The 23,355-nt window shown below is 39.5% G+C and overlaps 1 protein-coding gene across 7 annotated transcripts in view; it reads right to left on the bottom strand.

Moving 5' to 3' along the window:
* nrg2a (neuregulin 2a) overlaps nucleotides 1–23,355 on the bottom strand; it is a 191,144-nt gene that overhangs the window by 74,344 nt on the left and 93,445 nt on the right. For all 7 annotated transcript variants that reach the window (XM_056446718.1, XM_056446711.1, XM_056446715.1 and 4 more), the window contains exons 2-3: nucleotides 19,422–19,587; nucleotides 15,939–16,057 (exon numbers count right to left, since the gene is read on the bottom strand). In XM_056446718.1, the coding sequence (XP_056302693.1) occupies nucleotides 15,939–16,057; nucleotides 19,422–19,587 (285 nt within the window). The remainder of the gene's footprint in view (nucleotides 1–15,938; nucleotides 16,058–19,421; nucleotides 19,588–23,355) is intronic.

Below are 23,355 nucleotides of genomic sequence, written 5' to 3'. Positions count from 1 at the left end.
CAGGATGGATGACAGACACTGAGGGAGACCGAATGCACACACCAGAGGGCTTGTGGGGAAGACAGACTGAAGACACTCAATACGGACAGGACACCGGGAACACTGGACAGACTGGAACAAAACAGAGATCAGGTAAGTTCAGGATATGAGATCAATGTGCTAGTGACTACCAGGAGGTACTCTCTAGGAGTCCGCTTCGTTGGAACGAGACCGGACACTGACTGAAGTGAGGTGTGTGCTTATATAGTGAATGGAAGTGATTGGGTGCAGCTGTGCGTGGTTAAAACTCAGGTGACGGTGATCGTTGCGTGATGCTGGTGGAAGAGCCTGGCCAATCCGTGACATTACCCCCCTCCCCAGGGCCCGCTCCTGAGGGCCTAGACCGCCGACGCCGTGGTGGTCTACCTCGTCCACGAGGTGCTGGGAACTCGGGGTGATTGGAGTGGAACTCCTCCATGAGTGCGGGATCTAATATATCGGATCTGTGGACCCAAGACCTCTCTTCTGGACCATATCCTTCCCAGTCTACGAGGTATTCCAGCTGACCACCACGACGTCGGGACCGTAGAATGTCCGTGACCTTGTATATGGACCCTTCTTCTGAAATCAGTGGGAGAGGGGGTTCCTCTTCATGGCCAGGCTCTGTGGAAGGAATCAGAGGGTCGTGAAAGGGTTTGAGGAGTGACACGTGGAATGTGGGGTGAATTCTGTATTGTGGTGGTAGCTGTAACTTATAGGTGACTGGGTTGACCTGTTCCAGGATGGTGAAGGGACCAACAAATCTGGGACTAAGTTTTCGGGAGGGCAGTCGCAAGCGGATGTCTCTGGTGGAGAGCCAAACTTTCTGCCCCGGAGCATAGGCAGGTCCAGGAATCCTCTTCTTGTCTGACACCTCCTTGGCTCGGCGAACTGCCCTCTGGAGATGGTGATGAGCATCGTCCCAGACCCTCTCGCTCTCCCGGAACCAGTAATCCACTGCGGGGACGTCAGAAGGTTCGCCATCCCAGGGAAAGAGTGGAGGTTGGAAGCCCAGAATACACTGGAATGGCGTAAGTCCGGTGGTAGGTTGCCGCAGGGAATTCTGGGCGTATTCCGCCCAGCCCAGGAACTGGCTCCAGGAGTTCTGATGACCGTGACAGAAGGTCCTGAGGAACCGCCCCACTTCTTGAATTTTCCTCTCAGTCTGGCCGTTGGTCTGTGGGTGATAGCCAGACGAGAGGCTGACGGTCACACCTAGGAGTTTAAAAAAGGCTTTCCATAGTCTGGATATGAATTGGGGTCCTCGGTCCGAGACTATGTCTTCAGGTAGCCCAAAACATCGAAAGACATGGTTAAATAGGTTTTCAGCAGTTTCTAGGGCTGTGGGTAGACCCTTCAGAGGAATCAGACGACAGAATTTGGAAAATCGATCTACAATGACTAATATGCAAGTATTACCTTCAGACGATGGGAGGTCTGTCATGAAGTCAACTCCTAGGTGTGACCAGGGGCGGTTTGGGATGGGCAAGGGATGGAGTTTTCCTGCAGGTAGATGACGAGGACTCTTTGACATGGCACATTCTCTACAGCCTTGGATGTATCTCCTCACATCCCTCGCCATGTTCGGCCACCAGAAGCGTTGGGGATAGCAGCGAGAGGGTGTTGTTGGCCCCGGGATGCCCTGTGCCCAGAGAGGTATGACTGGAGTGAATGAGATCTACCCGTTGATTTTCAGGGATGAATCGTCGATTGGGGGGACAGCCCGGCGGAGTTCTGGACTCTGGGGTGGCGACAACTGTTGGAGCAGACCAGGTGATGGGACAGACAGTGATCTGATCTGGGAGAATGTTGGCCGGGGTCTCACTTGTTTCCTGTTGGTCATGGATTCTGGAGAGTGCATCCGCCCGGATGTTTTTGGATCCTGGTCGATATGATATGGAGAACTGAAATCTGGAGAAGAATAAGGACCACCGGGCTTGACGAGGACAGAGTCTTTTCGCTTCTTTAAGGTATTGTAAGTTTTTATGGTCGGTAATCACCTGGAATGGGTGTTTAGCTCCCTCCAACCAGTGTCGCCACTCCTCCAGGGCGAGCTTGATGGCTAGAAGTTCACGGTTCCCGATGTCATAGTTCTTTTCCGCCGGGCTGAGCTTACGGGAGAAGTAGGCGCATGGATGGAGTAGTGAGGGATTCCCATGGAGCTGGGACAAGATGGCTCCTACTCCGGTGGTCGATGCATCCACCTCGACCACGAAAGGTAAGTCAGGATTGGGGTGAGTCAGGAGTGGAGCCTGCGTGAAGGACTTCTTGAGTCTTTGGAAGGCTGCGGCCGCTTCGGGTGACCAGGATAGTGTTTTGGGTTGATTCTTTAGGAGGTTGGTAAGTGGAGCGGTGATAAGACTGTAGTTGTTGATGAAACGGCGATAGAAATTGGCAAACCCTAGGAATCGTTGGAGTTCTTTGATGGTTTTTGGTTCAGGCCAGGAGATGACGGAAGTGACCTTCCCCTCGTCCATGCGAACCCCTTTTCGGTCAATGATGTATCCGAGGAACTGGACAGATGGTAAGTGAAATGAGCACTTCTCAGCCTTGAGGTACAGTTTATGGTTCCGTAGGGTTTGTAGGACCTCCGCAACGTGGTGGCGATGTTCGGCCTCACTCCGGGAGTAAATCAGGATATCATCAATATAGACAATGACGGAGATATGGAGGAACTCCCGGAGGACTTCGTGTATGAAGTTCTGGAATACGGAGGGGGCGTTGACCAGACCATAGGGCATGACCAGATATTCGTAGTGTCCAGTAGGGGTCACAAACGCCGTCTTCCATTCGTCCCCCTCGCGTATTCGTACCAGATTGTAGGCGCTGCGGAGGTCCAACTTAGTGAATATCCTGGCGGATCGGAGTTGTTCCAGGGCCGCAGGGACGAGAGGAAGTGGGTATCGGAATTTGATGGTTCCTTGGTTCAGGACTCGATAATCAATACATGGCCGCAGCCCTCCGTCCTTCTTGGCCACGAAGAAGAAACTTGAGGCCGCGGGTGACGTGGACTGGCGAATATACCCCTGACTCAGAGCCTCCTGAATGTACTCCTCCATGGCCTTAGTTTCTGGAAGGGACAACGGGTAGATCCTACCTCTGGGCATAGGAGCATCAGGAAGCAGGTCAATGGCGCAGTCCCATGGCCGATGTGGAGGTAGCTGGGAAGCTCTCTTGGGGCAAAATACGTCCTCGTATGAGGAGTAGATCTTCGGGATCTGAATGGATTGTTTCTCAACTGGACTTTCGACGGACGTGACGTAGACATTTATGGGTCTCTGGATCTGCAAGGGTAGGTCAGGAAAACAGCTGGAGACGCATTCTTTACCCCATCTTTTGATTTCTCCAGTGCCCCAAGAGAGGATGGGATCATGCTTCACCAGCCACGGGCGCCCTAGGATGATGTCCATTGATGCTCCCTCCAGAACCAGAAATTGAATTTCTTCTTTATGAAGTAACCCTACTCTGAGGGTTACGGGTTCACATTTACGATGGATACGTGCCTGGGAATGGATATCGGTGGTTATAGGTTGAATCTGGTAGACGTGCGTCGAGGCTTCGGTGTGGAGCTGGAGGCGGCGACAGAGGGCGTGCGAGATGAAATTTCCGGCTGACCCGGAGTCGATGAGGGCCGTGACTGAAATAGAGACAGAATGGGCAGTTAACTGAACATTGGTGGTGAGAGGGTGCATTTTCTCAACTGGAGAACTGAATACACTCACCAATGAACGTACTGGACGAATGGGACAGTCCAGCCTGACATGTCCTTCGGCACCACAGTACATACACAGACCCCGGGTCAGCCTCCTCTGTCGCTCAGTAATCGTAAGTCTACCAGATTCGATGATCATAGGTTCTGATTCTGGAGGGACGACTGGCTCTGGCGGACGAAGGAGTGCTTGTGAGATGGATGGGAGATCATGCTGGTAGACCTTCAGACGATCTGAACATCGAAGAGACTGTTGGATGAATTTTTCCAACCCCATGGTATCGTCGAGAGCTGCCAGCTGTAACCTCAGGTTGGGCTCCAAGCCGAGCCGGTAGGTGGTTAGGAGAGATCGCTCATTCCATCCACTAGCAGCAGCCAGAGTACGAAATCGGAGCGCATAGTCCTGGGTGGACATGGCTCCCTGCTTAAGATGATATAATTGCTCTCCGGCTGCTACTTCTCCATCTGCACGCCCAAAGACATCCTTGAAATATGTGGTAAAGCTTTGAATGGAATTGGTTACCGGCCCAGCTTGCTGCCAGATGGTCTCAGCCCACCGGAGAGCCGACCCAGAGAGAAGGGAGATGATGAATGCAATTTTGGACCGATCTGTGGGGTATAATTCTGGTTGCATTGTGAATATCAGGGAACATTGTAATAGAAAGCCATTGCACTCCTCCGCCCCGCCAGAGTAGGGCGCTGGTCGAGCCATGGGACTGGATGAGTGGGTGGACGGTGAAGAAGTGCTCGGTGCTGGTGGTGCTTCGGGAAGTGGAGTAGCTGGCATTAACACTCTCTTCAGGGAGTCCACCAACTCCTGAATGGGATCGGGAGTGCTCATGCTGTAAACTGTATGGTCCGGTCTTCTGTTAGGGAAGCAGACGGACAAGTTAGGTGAGTATATAATGAAGGATGTTTATTACAGCAGAGGAGCATACGAGGATAACAGAGGGGATGTGATTGTAGTATTGTTGAGATGGTATTCCTTCTTCGGATCAGGATGGATGACAGACACTGAGGGAGACCGAATGCACACACCAGAGGGCTTGTGGGGAAGACAGACTGAAGACACTCAATACGGACAGGACACCGGGAACACTGGACAGACTGGAACAAAACAGAGATCAGGTAAGTTCAGGATATGAGATCAATGTGCTAGTGACTACCAGGAGGTACTCTCTAGGAGTCCGCTTCGTTGGAACGAGACCGGACACTGACTGAAGTGAGGTGTGTGCTTATATAGTGAATGGAAGTGATTGGGTGCAGCTGTGCGTGGTTAAAACTCAGGTGACGGTGATCGTTGCGTGATGCTGGTGGAAGAGCCTGGCCAATCCGTGACAGAAATATAGGCAAGGCAAGTTTATTTATATAGCACATTTCATACACAGTGGCAATTCAAAGTGCTTTACATAAACAGGAATAAAAGAAACAAGTATAAGAGAAATAAAAACAAATAATAATTGTAAAAAAATATATATATATTTATATATAATAAGCATAAAAACAGATAAAATGTGTTATAAAAGAATGAAAAAGAAGAGAAAAACATAATAGTGCGATCTGTCGGACGTAGCACAGTGCTCATTCAGTAAAGGCACAGCTAAACAGATGTGTTTTCAGTCTTGATTTGAATGTGCCTAATGTTGGAGCAAGTCTGATCATTTCTGGAAGCTGATTCCAGCAGCGAGGGGCGTAGTAGCTGAAAGCCGATTTACCCTGCTTTGACTGAAATCTTGGAATTTCTAGTTTATATGATCCTAAAAATCTGAGTGATCTGTTAGATTTGTATTCAGTGAGCATACCTGTAATGTATTGAGGTCCTAGGCCATTTAATGATTTATAGACCAGTAATAATACTTTAAAATCTATACACAATGTAAAATATATAGCGATAAACGATATTACTGTAATTTTAAGACCCTTTTATGCCATTCATTATATAATGCCAGAATGAGAATATAATATCATCACAATGCAAGTAACACTCTTCCAAAGAACACAAGATTTTATTCTTAAGAATATTTAATTTTATTAAAATTTAACAATTTAATAATTTGAATCAGAATGCGTAAACACGTATTCTTAATAAATAATAATGAATGTTAACAAAAAAGTGCAAGGTAAGAAGTAACAGAGGCTGCGATATCTGCTACCAAAATGTTTCAGTTGTTGGACACCCACATAAAAATATACTAAAGTAATTTATAGTAAATACTGTAGTGTTTTTTAACCATACTGACACTGACACCTCCAGTAGAGATGTTGCACAACCGAAAATGATTGAGGTCATGTCCATGTGTTGTGCGATAAGTCGTTATATTGATTATTGTGACAGGTCTATCCTTTAGTAAGAAATAAATATATAATATTAATAAACAAGTTATGTATGTGAGTGATTAAACATATTTGCATTTCGATATATAAACAAAAAATGTAATGAGGATAATAAAACACCAACATTATTATTATTACCATTAATTAATCATAAAATTGTTGTTTTTATTATTCATAATAATATTACTGTTATTAATTACAACACCTGTTACTATGTTGGTAATATTACACATTTTACAAACAGTGCCATAAACTCATTATTACTAATTACTTAATAACAATACAAACAGCCTCTATAACTAGCATATTATTATTGCTAATTAATATAATAATAGCACCGTTGACTTTAAAGTAATCATTATTATATTTAATGATCTAAGAACAATATAATTATTAGTGTCAAAAAGCACGAACAATAATGACAATGACGCTTATTACAAAGAATCCTAAATACTTATTGTTGTTTATACCAGTGGTTGCCAAAGTGGGGGTCGGGAACCCCAGGGGGGTGACGGGACAATGACAGGGGGTTGCTTGATGATAAAAAATAATAATCACATAAATTTACTAAACTATTAGAATTACAATGTTTTAACCATAACCTACAGAAGTTAAAAATAGTAGTTTTTAATAGTACTGAAAAGCCATCAGTCTTTAAATATTTTTTTTTCATAGGATCGGTGTGTTTACGTCAGATTAACAACACAGCAATAGTGTCAGCTGCAGCAGATTGATTTTATAGCACCAAGTTAAACTTTCTGACACCTTTATGGCAGTCAAATACATAAAAAATAAATACAGGTCACAACAGAACATTGAGAAAGATCTCTGATTAGAGGTCTCCAAAATTAAACCAAGAATAGAATTGTGCTGAAAACACTGAGCCCACCAGTTTCTTTAGTTGAGGTTAATAACATTCATTCATTCATTCATTTTCTTTTTGGCTTAGTCCCTTTATTAATCCGGGGTCACCACAGCGGAATGAACCGGCAACTTATCCAGCACATGCCCTTCAAGGCGCAATCCATCTCTGGGAAACATCCATACACACTCATTCACACACACATACACTATGGACAATTTAGCCTTCCCAACCTGTACCGCATGTCTTTGGACTGTGGGGAAAACCAAAGCACCTGGAGGAAACCCTTGTGAACGCAGGGAGAACATGTAAACTCCACACAGAAATGCCAACTGACCCAGCCGAGGCTCGAACCAGCAACCTTCTTGCTGTGAGGCGACAGCACTACCTACTGTGCCACTGTGTCGCCTATGAGGTTATATTAAATTAAACAAATTAATTAATGACTATAAAAATATGGTTACTAGACTGTTGCACTTTGTGTAGTCAATATGCTTGTGTTTGTGTAACCCTACTGTTGTATGAGCAACATATTGCATATTTATAACCACCTAAGAGGAATTTGGGGGTCATGAGTAACTGGCATTGTTGTTTTAGGGGTCCCAGGCTAAAAAGTTTGGGAACCCCTGGTTTATACCATTACATTAATTATAATTCACATTTCATTCTATCAGAACACTGAGTTATGCTGATGAAATGTTTTGTGAACACTGTTTTAAGGTCAAACCTTTGACAGAGGATCAAATGTTAATTTTATAAACAATAAGCATATTCAATCAATATGGGATTAGATTTGAAACACTAACACTAACATCATCAACCAGCGTTAGCGTGTGTAACCTTCTGTCTTCTTCATGTCTTACATGACCCATGTGTTGACCTGTGACACAACAATGCTTTGATAAATCAGTCAACAGACACATACACAAGCAAGCAAGCAGTGAAGGCTGACCTGAGAAACAGCCATCAGAAGCAGACTTTCAGAGGCAGCCATGCAACCAAGCGGCCCCCTGGGAAAGCAACTGCGCATCTAAAATGGTCTGTTGTTTGTCTTCATTAATTGTAGTCCCAAGGTCACAGGGTCTCTGGACACCCTCGGTTCACCTCCTCTAAACAGCCGTAACTTTAGCCCTGATCAGCTATAATTAATGAGTCCAATTACTCAGCTCACTTATCTTGTTAAACGTCCTGCTGGAAGAGCCAAAAAATGCATGCGTGTGTTTACTGGAGTTGTTTAAAAGGGAGGCGTGTGATGAAAAACAGCCTTTATGAAGAGAGAGATTAATTTCTCGTGTCATACCACCAGTGCGGCAGTGACAAAAACCCAAGTGCGATCTGATTGGCTGGCTGGGTGAGAAGCAGCATGCGATTGGCTGCAGGCCTCGGCGATCTACAACCGCATTACAAAAAGCTGCCTCTGCAAAGCATCTGGCTTTCCTCCTCTTTATCGCTCGCTTTCTCTCGCTTTTCTCTCTGTTTTCCTCTCTTACGCCCCCCCAATGCTTCTTTTCCCTATCGGCCTCTCTATCTCTTGTTCTTCTTCTCAGGCAGATCCACAGATAGCGCTGGTGTGTACAGCTGCTGCAGGCCCCCCAAACGCCGGAGCCTTTCTCAACAGTAGCCATTCTACGGATGACCTCAGGAAGAAATCAATCTCGTCAGAGGCTGGAATAAATTAAAATGCTGCATCCTCCTCAACACGAGAATGGTAAAAGTATTTCCTGGGCACTGTTCGTTCCCATTTCATCATTCTGCATTCCTACGAAGTCTTACAATAAATTACTACAAGCAAAAAAAATGACCACTGATAGAAGCCGGTTTAAAAAAAGTAGACATTAAGTCAAATTGAAACATGGTTATTTAAAAAAAAACTGCCAATCAATCTTCACTGTAAAAATGCTGGGTTCCACACAATCCCTTCATGTGGTCTCAAAACAAATTGATTAAGTTAGCTTAATTGTTTTTACAAATTTAAGTGGATTACATTTTTTTACCATTGAGTTGTCCCAAAAAACTATGTTGATTGAGCTTATTTTAAATAAATAGTTTAAACAAGCAGTAAAAATAATTTTTTTTGAGTGTTGTGACACTTTACAAATCACAAATGCAACATTGTTATTCATAATTGAGACATTACAGTATATGACAATAGCTATGTTTCCATCCACCCATTTTTACGCACATTTTGAAATATCAGACTCAAAAAAAAATTAGCTGCTTGTTCAAACTACTGATTTAAAATGAGTTAACACTAAACAATTCTTGAGATTTTTGAAAGAAAACTTAATTGCTTTATGTTCAATCCACATTAAACTGTTAAGTTAACTTTAATCGACTTGTGTTGGGACAGCATGAACGTACTGTGTGGAACCCTGCATTTTTTACAGTGTACATAAATAATGCTTCAAGAGTTCACACTTGGGCAACGCAGTGGCACAGTAGGTAGTGCTGACGCTTTACAGCAAGAAGGTCGCTGGTTGTTGGCCTTTCTGTGTGGAGTTTGCATGTTCTCCCTGCGTTCGCGTGGGTTTCCTCCGGGTGATCTGGGTCCCCCCACAGTCCAAAGACATGTGGTAAAGGTTAATTGGGTAAGCTAAATTGTCTGTAGTGTATGTTTGTGTGAATAAGTGTGTGATGTGTTTCCCAGTAATGGGTTGCAGCTGGAAGGGCATTCGCTGCATAAAACAAATCTTGGATAAGAAAAGAAAATGAATGAATGAGTTCACACTTAGATATTGCTTGATAATATTAGCTAGTTTGGCATTCTGTCCCGAGAGAGAACCCTGAGCTTGGAGATAATTGTGCCAATGGCTCCCACCTAGTCAAAAATCATATCAGGTAGTTCTTGAGAGCTCACCCTGGTAAAAGAGGAAAGGAGGAAGATGGGGGTTTCTCTGGAAAACGAAGTTAAGGGAGTAGTTTTAGACAGGTTACTTATGGTGAGTTTGAATTAATCTAATTGGTTTATTAATCATTGCAGATGGGTGATCAGCCAAGATCAATCATATAACCGGCTCCTCTCGAAATTAGGCTGTGTTCACACTGCAGCCAAATGTGTCCTGAATCAGATTTTTTTTTTGGCCACACGTTTAGCCCATTTTTTTTTAGCCAACAGCTCAAACTGCATGGAATCTGATCTTTTCACTTCAGATTTGTGCCACTTTCATATGTAGTATTAAATCAGACACAGATCTGATGTTTTGTAATGCGACCGCAGTGTGAATGGTAATGTCGGATTTCATGTGACTTTTAGCATGATCTTCATGTGATCTTTGAGCGACATGCGTCATCATTCTGTGCGGCAAACATCTTCTACTCCTCAGCAGCATAGTAGAATAGCACATATGGCGGTTACTTTACCACAGAAAAAACTGGTGCTTGTTAACCAATCTGGTTCACGACTGGGGCACAGCTTGATCTCGAAGCTAAAGAGCGTCGGGAGGTGTTGCGGATAGCGGATCCGTTAACAATAGAGGGGGCACTTTCATTTGATAGAAAAAAAGAGCAGGTGCTTGAGCACCCAAACCCCCTTTCTGCACGTGCCTGTTGTTTATAACGAAGTAAAATGAAATAACTCTGCAAACAGAGATAAACCAACTCCACCTTCACAGTTCAGTCTGTGGCTGCTCATTATTAACCCTTGATGAGTTTACGACACCGGTGGTCAGAAAGACGCGCACCGCAGTTGTCATAAATCACAAATGATGAAGTGGCATATTTTAGATTTCAAATGCCAAAATACAGATTAGTATTAGCAGAACTAGGCATGGGACGATAACTGTGTTCAAGGTATACCACGGTTTGGAAAAGTCTTAAAATCACCAAAATTTCCTGTAATACCGTTCCTAAGGTATGTGTACTTTTTTAATTTAATTTTTTTAGGACAAGTTGTAAAGAAATCAGTGTTTTTGTAACTAATGAAGACAGCAGAAGTCAATGATTCATTTGAATCATTTAGCCTGACATGTTCACTGCTCCAAAATATTATATATATATATATATATATATATATATATATATATATATAGAGCAGTAATCACAATACCGTAAAATTGTGATATTTTTATCCAAGGTTATCATACCGTCAGAATTTTATACCGGCCCATGCCTAAGCAGAACAATCCTTTACAGCTCATGAAATACAGCACGGTTGTCTGTGAAAAGGGCAATAATCATATAAGCATGATTGACAATGTGCTTACTTCATTGTGTGCATATTTAGACATTTCGTGCTGTCCGTAACTGTACTTTTGCGCATGCGGGTCAGTTTAGGAACATGATCACACTGCAAATCTGATATTGGCCACATTTATAACAACAATGTGAAGAGCCATGCAAAAAAAATCAGATCTGAGAAAAAAAAAAATCAGATTTGAGTACTAACCCTCACAGTTAGAACGTAGCCTTAGTTTGTGAAACTTCCCTTAATGGAAATGCCAGGATGAGCCTAAAATTGTGAAAAATGTGCATAAAAAACTTATGCGCACAACTGTGTTAGACAAGTGTTTTATCCGATAAAAAAACTGCTTAAGCTATAATGGAAACATTGAAATTTGGCATTAAAAATGTATGTGATTTTGCTTTCAAAGATTACGTGATGATGGAAATGGAGACGGAAAACCAGTGGACACATTATACTGTAAAAAAAAGTGTTTCAGTATTATAACCTCCCATAACTTTACTCAAAAGGAGTGGTCTCATGCATCCAAAAGCCACTATGGTTTTGTGTTTCATTTTTGTCTTCTGAGGCACAAGTTTATCATATAAGGAAAAAGACCCACAGTGACTTCTCTTAACACTGCAAATTATATATTTGATAGTTGGCATCAGTTTATCAGGAAGTGATGAGTTTGTTGTTTTTGACTTATTGGGTGGAAACAGTACTTTATTTGCAAATGTTTTATGTGATATTCCAGTTTTGCGCTTAAATCTGGTATTTTTGGATGGAAATGTAGCTACATTGTGAACTATTTCAGCATCTGACTTTTTAATCTCACAATTGCAACAGTTTCTCGTGATTGTGAGTTTAGATCTACTATTGCACCTTCGTTTCACCTAATTTACAAAAAAATCTGTTTTTTTCAGTAGCTTAAATCCTGTGAAAACAATTAAAAGTGCTCTGTATATCATTAAAGGCCAAGCCAGTAGCCAACAAAGCCACTTTGTAAATAAATACTATGCATTTGCACACATACTGTCCTGTTGTCTGCCATTGTTGTTTGACTTGTTAGACTGAACATGATATTGTTTTGACAAAATGTACAATAGTCAATAATTGTAACTATCTGTAACTTTAAAACATGTGAGGGAAAAAGTGTTTGCTGTAGTCAAATATATGAAAGTAAAATATATGAAAATTTACAGTTTATTTATCACTATTTGCTCTCAAGTGCTATTCGACTTTAGATTGTACTGATTTATCTCACAACTGCAGCATTATTTCGCATAATTGTAACTTTGTATCTAATATTTTGATATTATTATTACATCTTCTGACAGCTACTATTATCACAGTAGATTTGTCAACATTAACATAAATTAACAATGAAAAAATGACTCTTTTATTTGGCTCGTGGTAATTTCAACATTTACTAATTAATTAATACTGTAATTTGTATTGACTAATATGATTTAATGGACAACCATTTCTAATATGACCTAACAATGAAGAGTTGTTTTTGATAACTAACATTACTAATGATTAATACAATAATTTGTACTGCTCATCATTATTATTATTATTATTATTATTATTATTAAAATGTTAGTAAATGTAATGTTATAACTGTGGTGGTAACTGTGATTTTACATTTTACAACTGCAGTTTCTTGTAAATGAACAAGGAGTGATGAATTCAGCTTTAGAGTTTCTCACTTTTAATCTCAAAATAGGGTCTTTGCTTACATTTTTTTTTTGCATACATGAAATTTTCCCTCAAAATGTGACTTTATGTGCCAGATTTACTAAAATAAGTCCAGAGAATAATCCCATTAAAGCACTAATGTGAGTGAAAATTCACCCTAAATAAAATCTACTAGTAATCAACTGACAAAAAACTAAAAAAATGAAATAAAAAAATCAAAATGTTCAATACAACCCATAAATCAGCCCAAAACTGAAGCGCAAACAAGCTGAGACCATGATAATTAAGTAAAAAAGATAACTGGATAATTTACTAAAAAAATGTACACATCCAGAAAAATTAAGACATGCTCTTTTGGGCCATAAATAACAGTGTAAACACAACCACAAAACTTAATTTAAATATTCCCCTCCCATAAATTTACAGGGAAACCTTGACAATATTTTGACAAACTTTGACAAATACGTTTTATCATTGTTTACCCCGAGGCAGAAAAAGTTCCATTGCTACTGACAAACAAGCCCAATTTCCATGCTAATGTTAAAAACATCAGTCAAGCTCAAGATGAACTTGTGAACTCTTGCCGTTAAAACAAGAAACGCTCCTCAGCGTCACATAAGTTCAGGCAGAGCCTGAGTCCCCTTGAGACTGAAACCCGAGAATTGTCCTTTTCTGCACCGTCAGAATAAAGAAGGCTGGGAAAAAGGGTGTATCATACAATCAGACGGAGGTATTTCCTAAGTTGTTAGATTTATGTTTCTCCCCATGGGCACCTACGCGCTTCATTGGTGGTGGCCTCATTCTGGTTGTTGATCCATGTAGCACGCTCTTTTTTTCCCCTCTCTCTCTCCCTATCTCTCTTCATTTTATGAGGACTGTGTTGGGGGCAGGTCCCTCCCCGAGCCTGGGGCCACACCACCTCTGATGGGCTTGGTCTTGCCTCCACCTACCTCGTACCTGTGTGTGTATGTGTGTGTGTTGGCGTGACACTGAGAGACTTGTTCTGGGGCGCCTGAAATGCCGACAAACAATCAGAGTGAAACATACACAAACACACATATGCACGCACCTCTCCCAACCCTCCTGCTCAGTAAACTTCCACACGCAACTTCAAAAAGCTTCAAAATCTCTGGCAACATTATGATAGCGGCTGCTTTTCAGCTAATAGGCCGTCTCAGATCAGCAATCAACCAGATAACAGCTGTTCGCACCAGGTTAAAAGGAATAGTTCACCCAAAAACGAACATTTGCTGTCAATTTATTCACCCTCAGGCCTTTCAAGATCAAGGTCGCTTTTTTTTAGCTTCAGAAGAACATTCAAGATGATATTTAGCTGAAATTGTCATCTTTGGTGATTTGTAAAATGTCTACGTTGGCTTTAGAATCATAGACAGGCAAAATACAATTAATACTGCTCCTCCTGATGATACATTGAGGTCTTTTAAAGCTAATGGTTCAGTTTGAGCAACAAATTGAGCATTATTTACAACAACCGATCATTTTGCCTTATAAGGTACAATCCCAATTCTATTTTTTACCCAAACTCATTTCCCTTGGCCATTGAAACACGGTGTGAAGGGGAAGGGCTTCAAATTTGCCGCTAAGAAAAGGGACAGCAATACAACACCCCACACGTCATCATTTGTCATCGCAAGCTCTTACTTCATATGAAATCGACAACTGCCGACTGCTGTGGTTATTAAAGTTGCTTTACTTTTTGGTATTTATCTTCAGGAAATCACTGAAGGCATATATCATGTTATCATATCGATCTAACGTGACAATAAGCTCGTAACTGTGCTGTGTATTTACACTGTGGCCATATTGATCTATGTAAACACAAGAAAACAACATAACGTCATACCAGACACTGTAAAAAAAGTAATTCCCAGCCACTTGACATTTTTTTGACAGGGTATTCGAGTGTCATCGAGTGGCAGATTTCAAAATATGTTCCATAATAATAACTCGTATTCAGGAGTGGAGTTTTCATGTTCTCCCCGTGTTCCCGTGGGTTTCCTCCGGGTGCTCCGGTTTCCCCCACAGTCCAAAGATATGTGGTATAGGTGAATTGGGTTTTCTAAAAATGACTGTAGTGTATGTGTGTGTGAGTGAGTGTGTGTGGATGTTTCCCAGTGATGAGTTGAAGCTGGAAGGGTATCCGCTGAGTAAAACGTGCTGGATAAGTTGGCGGTTCACTCTGCTGTGGTGACCCCTCATAATAAAGGGACTCAGTCGAAAAGAAAATGAATGAATGATAAAGCGTCAAAATGTGCTTCTTTTTCCTTCTGTCCGTCTGTTAAAAAGTAAAACAATATAAAGAATGTTTTAAAACATTCTTCTTGACACAATTACTACTGTAACATACACTGCACATGACATTCCTCTTTCCTACTGTCTTCTCGCTTACATCACCAATAATCGCCAGTCAGTCATGTGATGAAAAGACAACGAAGCAGAACATAGCAGAACAGCACAGGATGAAAGGGGAGAAATTAAACTTAGCATAGTTTAAAATTGTTTTATACTAAAGTATCAAATTTGTAGGCATGTATCAATCTGATACCAATACAAAAGTTGATACCGACAGTAGGATAGATCCCCAAATCACTACAATGTATCATCAAGAGACAAGAGTATTCATTTCATATTTTTGCCTGTACAGTATATGTTTTCTGGCTCTCAAAATGCCAGTAGTTATCGATTTGCATTTTATAAACCACCCAGGACAACAGTTTTATAAAAAAAAATCTTTCATGAAAAGTCCCATTTAAAATGGATGACCTTAGGGTGAGTAACTTTTTGGGTGTACTATCTCTTTAAGGTACTTTGGAGAACATGATGGGATAGATCAACTATCTGATTTGGATTTTAGACCAACTAGACCAACCCCAGCTTAACCTGTATTTTCTATCACGGATGAGCTATCTAAAGCAATCTCTCTTTGACTAACTGTCAACAATGCACTGATATGCGCAGCATCTTGACGTAAACGTGCTTGTTTACGAATATTCCGTCCATGTTGTGATACCATGCACATCTTTCTTCATCTTACGAATGCAGACAAAAACAAAAAATGACAGCATCCCATCAGCACAAATGTTCCTGTTGTACGCCAAGCTGATACACATCAATTAAAGCTTTGTACTCACTGCTTTGTACGTGCACTGTACTGGTGCCGTTGGCCTTCCCCAGAATATTCTCTGCCACACATGTGTAATTCCCAGAATCCTCCAGCTTTGCACTGCCGATCTGAACTTTGGAGTTTTTCCTTCAAGGAGGAGACAGAGAGAAATAGGGGAAAGAGTCAACGATTCCGCTATAAAAATGAAAGAGGGAGAAAGTCTCCAGAGAAAACCTCTGTATAAATTAGAGATCAGCTCAAGTCTATAAACAGAGAAAGAACAGAGCCATATGACACTGTGAGAATCCCGGTGTTCTGGTTCGTTATATGAGAGTTCACATTGCACAAGACATTCTTTTTTTTTCTCTTCTTGTAAAAAACATGACCAATGAATCTATGACATTGAACAAAAATCGAGTTTAGCGTGTGCATCTTATCTCATTTAAGAGATGAACTGTCATCGAAAGAGATAAACACACTGACAAAAAATGACTTCCGTTATTTAAAATGAGTTCTAATAACTCAATTCTTAAGTTTTTTGTGGACAGCGTACATGTTTTATGTTCAATCCACTTAAACGTGTAAAAAGCATTAAGTTAAGACTGCATTATTTAGACTGCACGAGTTCAGACTGCATGATTTAATGGCTCGTTTCCACTGACTGGTACAGTACGGTTCGGTTTGGTACGGGTCACCTTTATCAGGCTTGCGTTTCCACTAACAAGGGTACCCTTTTGGTTGGCGTGGTGTACGACAGAAAGTTTCAGTCGACGTCATTCTCGCTCGAGGAAATGTCTACAATAAAGATGTACGAGTCGCTCACATATCATATGAGAAGCACTTCTCACAAAACAGACGCTTCATACACATAAATACTTGTGTAGAAATGTTTATTACTAACCTTACTATGAACATGAGTTGATTATAGCTGCAGATCAATGACAGTGCGAAACAGCCTACTTTAACGTCTGTAATTATATCAAATAACTAAATAAATTAACATATATAAACACATACAGCCCCTTATAGTCTCCGATATGTTACCAACTACAGAAGAATTACACACAACAGACATTTCGTCCGTATTTAGTACGTCAAAAGCATGTCAATAATCAAGCGCAGGTTATTATCATCAGCTCAAGAAGTTTGTTATTTCAGATATAGACGCGCGACGAGCGCAAGCAAGAAAGCGAAACTAAGCCCCGGTTTTGACTGACAAATGCCCGAAATCACAGGCAAATCGGTGTTTCTTCACACGAGTAACAATCACACAGTGTGAACTCACAAAGACGTGATCTGAGAGAATGGTCCATGAGATATTTGGCATACATTGGCAAAATAAGTTAAGTTAATTTCTTCATGTTTTCCCAATGCAAATGATTGTCTGAAACCCAGCATTTTTAAAGACAAAATAAATGAAAGACTTTATAAAATCTCAATCTCAAAAATAAAAAAATATTTTTGTGTGAGTAAAATTTATAATTCTGTTTTAATTCAATAAATTATAAAAAAAATTGTCTGAAAATAAATATTTGATATGCTATGTTTTTCTTTATGTTACTATTAGTATATAGAATAAAACAAGAGCATTTAATTTACTCAAATACAAAACTATGAATCGTAAAACTATAAATACACAACTATAAAACTAGTAATTCTGAAATGGTCATACAGTATATGGGTCAAAAGATTAAACGTCAAAAAGTCTTTAAAACATAAACAATAGTACTGTAAGGTATATTTAGAACAAATCAATTGATGATGTAATAAAAACTCAGTAATTGTCATTTTAAACTCTTCCACTTCTTTATCCTTTAAGCCAATTGTCATCAAAAAGTTTGTAATTTTTTTTAATATAATCAAATTTACTATAATGACACTTAGAAAATGGTTGAGTAAAATGTATAATTTACTTATTATTCAATAACACCATGGCATCTTTTCTTTTATCTTGACCAATTGGCTGAAAATAAATATTTTATATGGTATATTTTTCTTTTTGTTTTTATTAGTATATAGAATAAAACAAAAACATGCAATGTACTCCAATACATAACTATGAATCGTAAAACTATAAATACTGAAATATAAAACTAAAAATAAGGCAAAAACTTCTAATTCTGAAGTGGTTATGCAGTATATGGGTCAAAGATGAAATGTTTTTAAAACATCAAAAGGTTTTTAAAACATAAACAATAGTACCGTTAGGCAAATTTGAAACAAAATCCAATTGATGATGTAATAAAGACTCAGTAATTGTCATTTTAAACCCTTCCACTTCTTTATCCTTTAAAGTTTAAACCATTTGTAAAGAAGTTTGTAATCTTTTGAAAGATAATCAAATTTAATATAATGACACAACCACCAAAGTGGTTGAGTAAAATTTATAATTTATTTATTATTCACTAACAACATGGCATCTTTTTTTTTATTCACCAATTGCCTGATACTTTATTTGATATATTGTTAACACTTTATTTTGTTGGTCCATTTGAGTATTAGTACACTGTCTGCTTAATATCTGTTGATGCTGCTGCTAAACTTTGCAAGTACATGTCAACTTACACTAACCCTAACCCCAACCTAACGGTCTGCTTATAATCTTATGAGAATTAGTTAGCATGTAGATGCAATGTAACTTAAATTTAACGAACGGACCATCAAAATAAAGTGTGACTGATTTATTTTTCCTTATGTTATTATTAGTATAAAGAATAAAACAGGAGCATGTAATTTACTCCAAGACAATACTATAAATCGTAAAACTATCCATGCCTAACTTTTAAACTATAAATCAGTCAAAGAACTTCTAATTTTGAAGTAATTATGCAGTATGGGTCAAAGACTGAACAATTTTAAAACATCAAGAAGTTTTTAAAACATAAACAATAGTACTCTAAGGTATATTTAGAACAAAAATCAATTGATGACGTAATAAAGACTCAGTAATTGTCATTTTAAACCCTTCCCCTACTTTATACGTTATTCTTTAAGCCATTTGTCATCAAGAAGTTTGTAATCTTTTAAAATATAATCAAATTTACTATAATGACACTTACAAATTTCAATAAGTCAGATAATAACCTCAGAATAAGGTCTCAGATTAACATAAACATCTATTCCACCACATGATACAAACATTACTTCACACACATTTTGCCCTTTTATGTGTGTTTAAGATGTTTTCTATGTATAAAAAATACATTTTAATATTGTAGACACCCAAAATGGGACGTCTCCTCTTTGACCCAAATATTACATTTTTGACCTGCTGAATTAATCTTAATAAATTAACCCATTTTAACCCAATTAATGTTGTTTTTTTTATTTCAGTGACCTATTTCTTTAATCATGTCGTTAACAATATAATGGACATGCATGCCGAAACGCCTCACTTTAATTACAAGAGCACAGACAGTCTCTAGTACACTGCCCAAAAGTCTGAAGTGAAGGTCATGATCTCATGTGCTTCTGGAAGTGCTGGTGTGGGCTAGTGGAGATGCTGACTCACTTGCCGTTCCTGATTCGGATCTCTTTGCTCTTCTTCAGTTCAGCGCCATCTTTGTACCACTTGTACTCTGGGGCGGGGCTACCAGTGGCCTCGCACTTCACGATCAGCCTGCTTCCTTCGTCTGCCAACACTGGATTCTTCATACGCTTTAGTGAAGGAAAAGCAGCTGAATGATAGACAGGGGAGAAAAACAAAACAAAAAAAAGAGTACTGTGTTACAAAACTTCCTTGTTGTTAACAATCAATATGTAGTAGAATTGATGCAGTGATGGAGCAGAAGAGAAAGGGAGGGACACTGAGAGACAGAAAAATCCAGAAAAGTCTCTCAGCTGGCCAGATGATGTCACCAGAGACACTGGCAGTCCTTTCTTTTCCCTTCAGACCAGCGCTGAGGACTTTCTCTGCTCTTGGGGATCAATCAATGCAGCACACAGCACTTACTACCCAGCATTTAGTGCTGATTTTTACTTTCATGAACTTCGAGAACATAGGCAAGCATGCTAAAACAAGAACGCGATGTTATGTAGGAGTACATGAGTATATTAGCAACACTGCTAGCTAAACATACATTGTTTTCAAAAGGAGTTTTTTACAAGTGGCAGTGCAACACAAAAGAGTAAATCACTATTTTTAAAGTTGTGCAATTATACTAAACCGTCTCTCTGAAGTATTGTTATTTACTTCATATGAAGTAATGTTCATTCTTACTTCATGAGTAATTAAGTTAATTCATACTTAATATTCGATGTTTGACGTAATCTCAACTGAAACATTGAGGCCCAATCCCAATTCTATTTTTGTACCCCTACCCCTTCCCCTTGGCCCTTAAAACTGAGTGTGAAGGCGAAGGGCTTTAAAATCTACCCCTAAGAATTGGGACAGCACTACAGCACCTGCACACGTCATCAGATGTCATCGCGATCTCATGAGCTTTATATGAGATCAGACGATGGCGACTGCTGTAGTGATTCCAGTTGCTTTATTTTTTGGTATTTATCTTCAGGAAATCACTGAAGGCATATATTATGTTATCATAATGATCTAATGTGGCAATAAGATCATAACTGTACTGCGCATTTACACAGTGGCCATATTCATCTATGTAAACACACCAAAAACAACATTAACATTATAGCAGACACTGTAAAAAGCTCATTCCCAGCTACTAGACTTTTCTGACAGGGTATTCGAGTGTCATCGAGTGACAGAATGTTGTGAGACTATACAAGAGTTATTATTAGGGGTTATAAATTGCGAAATTTAGCAGTTTTTATTTTAGCGTTTTTTTTTTTTTTTAAGCATGACGGTTAAACACGAACACGGTTATGAATATATTAAAACATATGCTTGTTTGATGTTAAACTTCAAAGTAATGACAAAAAAAAATACTAATTTGTGGATCTCCTGACTTCCGGGTGCAGCGATCCTTCTGTTGTAGCTGGTGTATTCTGGGAAATTTTCTTACCCCTTGGTTTCGAGTGTGGTATTTACCCCTTCCCCTTAGCCCTACGCCTTCAAGCTAAAGAGAATTGGGACACCCCTATCCCTTAACGGGAACTCGCAAAACGAGGGGTAGGGGTAAGGGGAAGGGCTAAGGGGTAGAATTGGGATTGGGCCAAAGAGAGGATGGGACAGAGACAGTGTTAGGCAAGCTACTTGAAAATGTAGTGAGCTAAGCTATTAGCTACTCTACTTAAAATGTAGCTTAACTACACTAAAAGCTCTGGGAAATGTAGCAAGCTAAGCTAAAAGCTACCTGGCAAAAGAAGCTTAGCTACATCTAAAGCTATTTTTGCAATTTTCATTTTTAAATCGAAGCAACTTCAATCCAAGTCAATCATATCTCAGTGATCAATGAAACATATGAGGCATACTTGTTCAGTTCAGTTATTTACTGCAATTAATATGCTGCACCACACAGAAACAAATGATAGTATATAACAGCAAAAACAAAAAATCTAATCAAACCAGGTGTTACACATTGAAAATACTGTAGTAAGTTATAGTAAAGGAAAATATTTAGAAATAAGCATTATATTTACAACTCTTCATTAATGAATTACACTACGTAATGTAGTAACTTATAGTAGTACTTACTATAAATTACTCAAGTATTTTTTGAGCATCAGAAATTAAGTTATTGCATCTTAACATGTACTTCTCGAGGTATGGTCACGAAGATTCCTGCTTCAGAAATAACTCCTCTCTTTCTCAGTCATTTTTCTATAGAGCAAGTTTCTCATGTTAGCCTAATTGGTTGGCGACTTCACCGACCAGAGCGAGAGGTAGCAGTAATGCACCAAAAAGTTTGTTGTTGACCACCGTAAAACAGGAAGAAGAAGAAATCGTCATTCTCGCCATCATATGGATTTACTTTCATAGGCTAGACACCGGCCTCACAGCTCCGTGAATGTCGGTGCTGTCACTTATTGATCCGTGACTGGTAAATGTAGCTTGTGTGGATGCTACTGCGCTACTAAAAAGCTATTTGATTTATAAAGTAGCGACACTACTGTCCAACACTGGACATAGAGCAGCTACTACCCTTTTTAATAGCATTTTGCTTTATCACCGCTCTGCCAGTGAGAGTATGCGAGCTCAAGCGCATCAAATGTAAAGCATCTTGAAGGGGGCGGGGCATGTCAGATACTAGAGAGCATCTGATTGGTCATGATTTGATGAGAAACTGCAGTATGAGGTGACATGAATGAAACCATTGATTCATTTAGGAGGAACTAACAGCTTTACATGTTTATATCAGTCTTACTTCTCCTAAGTATGAATTTTGACACTCTTTTTGGTGCGCGCTAGCATATAGATATCCTAAAAACATACAATACTGATACTAACATTTAAAAAAAATGGAACCTTTAATGTTAAGATCCGATTTTTTTAGTGAATTGGTTTAATTTCAAGTAGTCCTCAGTCAAAGCAATGTCTACATTTACATGCACTGTTAACGATTCTTGTAAATTACACAGTATTTAACTGTAATATGAACTGTAAGACACTTATGCGGTATGTTACTGGGTTTTTAAGTTGCATGGTGAAAATTACTGTTTATTTTACAGCGAATATATACATACAATTCTGTAAATACATATACAGCAGGATAAATGGTCTTCAATGCCTCCTCCATCTTACCCTAGACATACTAAATAATATTCATGTCTGGTGACTGGGCTGGCCAATCCTGGAGCACCTTCTTTGCTTTCAGGAACTTTGATGTGGAGGCTAAAGTATGAGAAGCAGTGTTATCCTGCTGAAGAACTTGCCCTCTCTTATTTTTGCTGTAAATGATTTATAGTAAGTTACTGGCAAACCGCTCCCAGTAAGTTACTGTAGACCCTACAGGAAATTGTTAACAGCGTGCACATTGATAACTCAACAGCATCCCATTTACATTCAAATCAATAACCCAGAAATGCAAGTAAACCACATTCAACTGACTCTACATGACCCCAAGATGTGATAATCTGCATTTATACAGTAAGCAAGTATTTCATTTATGCCTGCTGTCGTGTTAAATAAATCATTAAAACCAAAGAGTATTGCAACACGTCAGCAGGAAACGTGCGGCTCATAATGTATATAATGGTCTCGAGATGAAGAATTTAAGCGCATCCGCTCTAACACATCTGCTTCTTCTGCAAAAGATGGAGAACTATTTTTATCATTTTTCTTTTTTTAATGGACAAGTAAGAGTCTTGTTTGTGGTGTGTTTCCTCCTTCCTCCTCCAAAAGGTCTGTTTTGCATGAATGTACTTAAATCTGCAGTAAGGATACATTCCAGTCCCACATGAATTTCAATAAAGCCACAGAAATAGGTTAATTTGTTTACATCCTGGGCAAAATGAGCATAAGAAGCCAGAATCTAGCTGTGACAAATGGCTTATGCATAAGACCATCATGATCTCACTATAATACTGAAAAA

The sequence above is a fragment of the Danio aesculapii genome, chromosome 21, assembly GCF_903798145.1.
Source record: "Danio aesculapii chromosome 21, fDanAes4.1, whole genome shotgun sequence".
Taxonomy (NCBI): Eukaryota; Metazoa; Chordata; class Actinopteri; order Cypriniformes; family Danionidae; genus Danio; species Danio aesculapii.
Note: the sequence above shows the minus strand (reverse complement) of the source record. Positions and strands in the feature narration are given on the sequence as shown.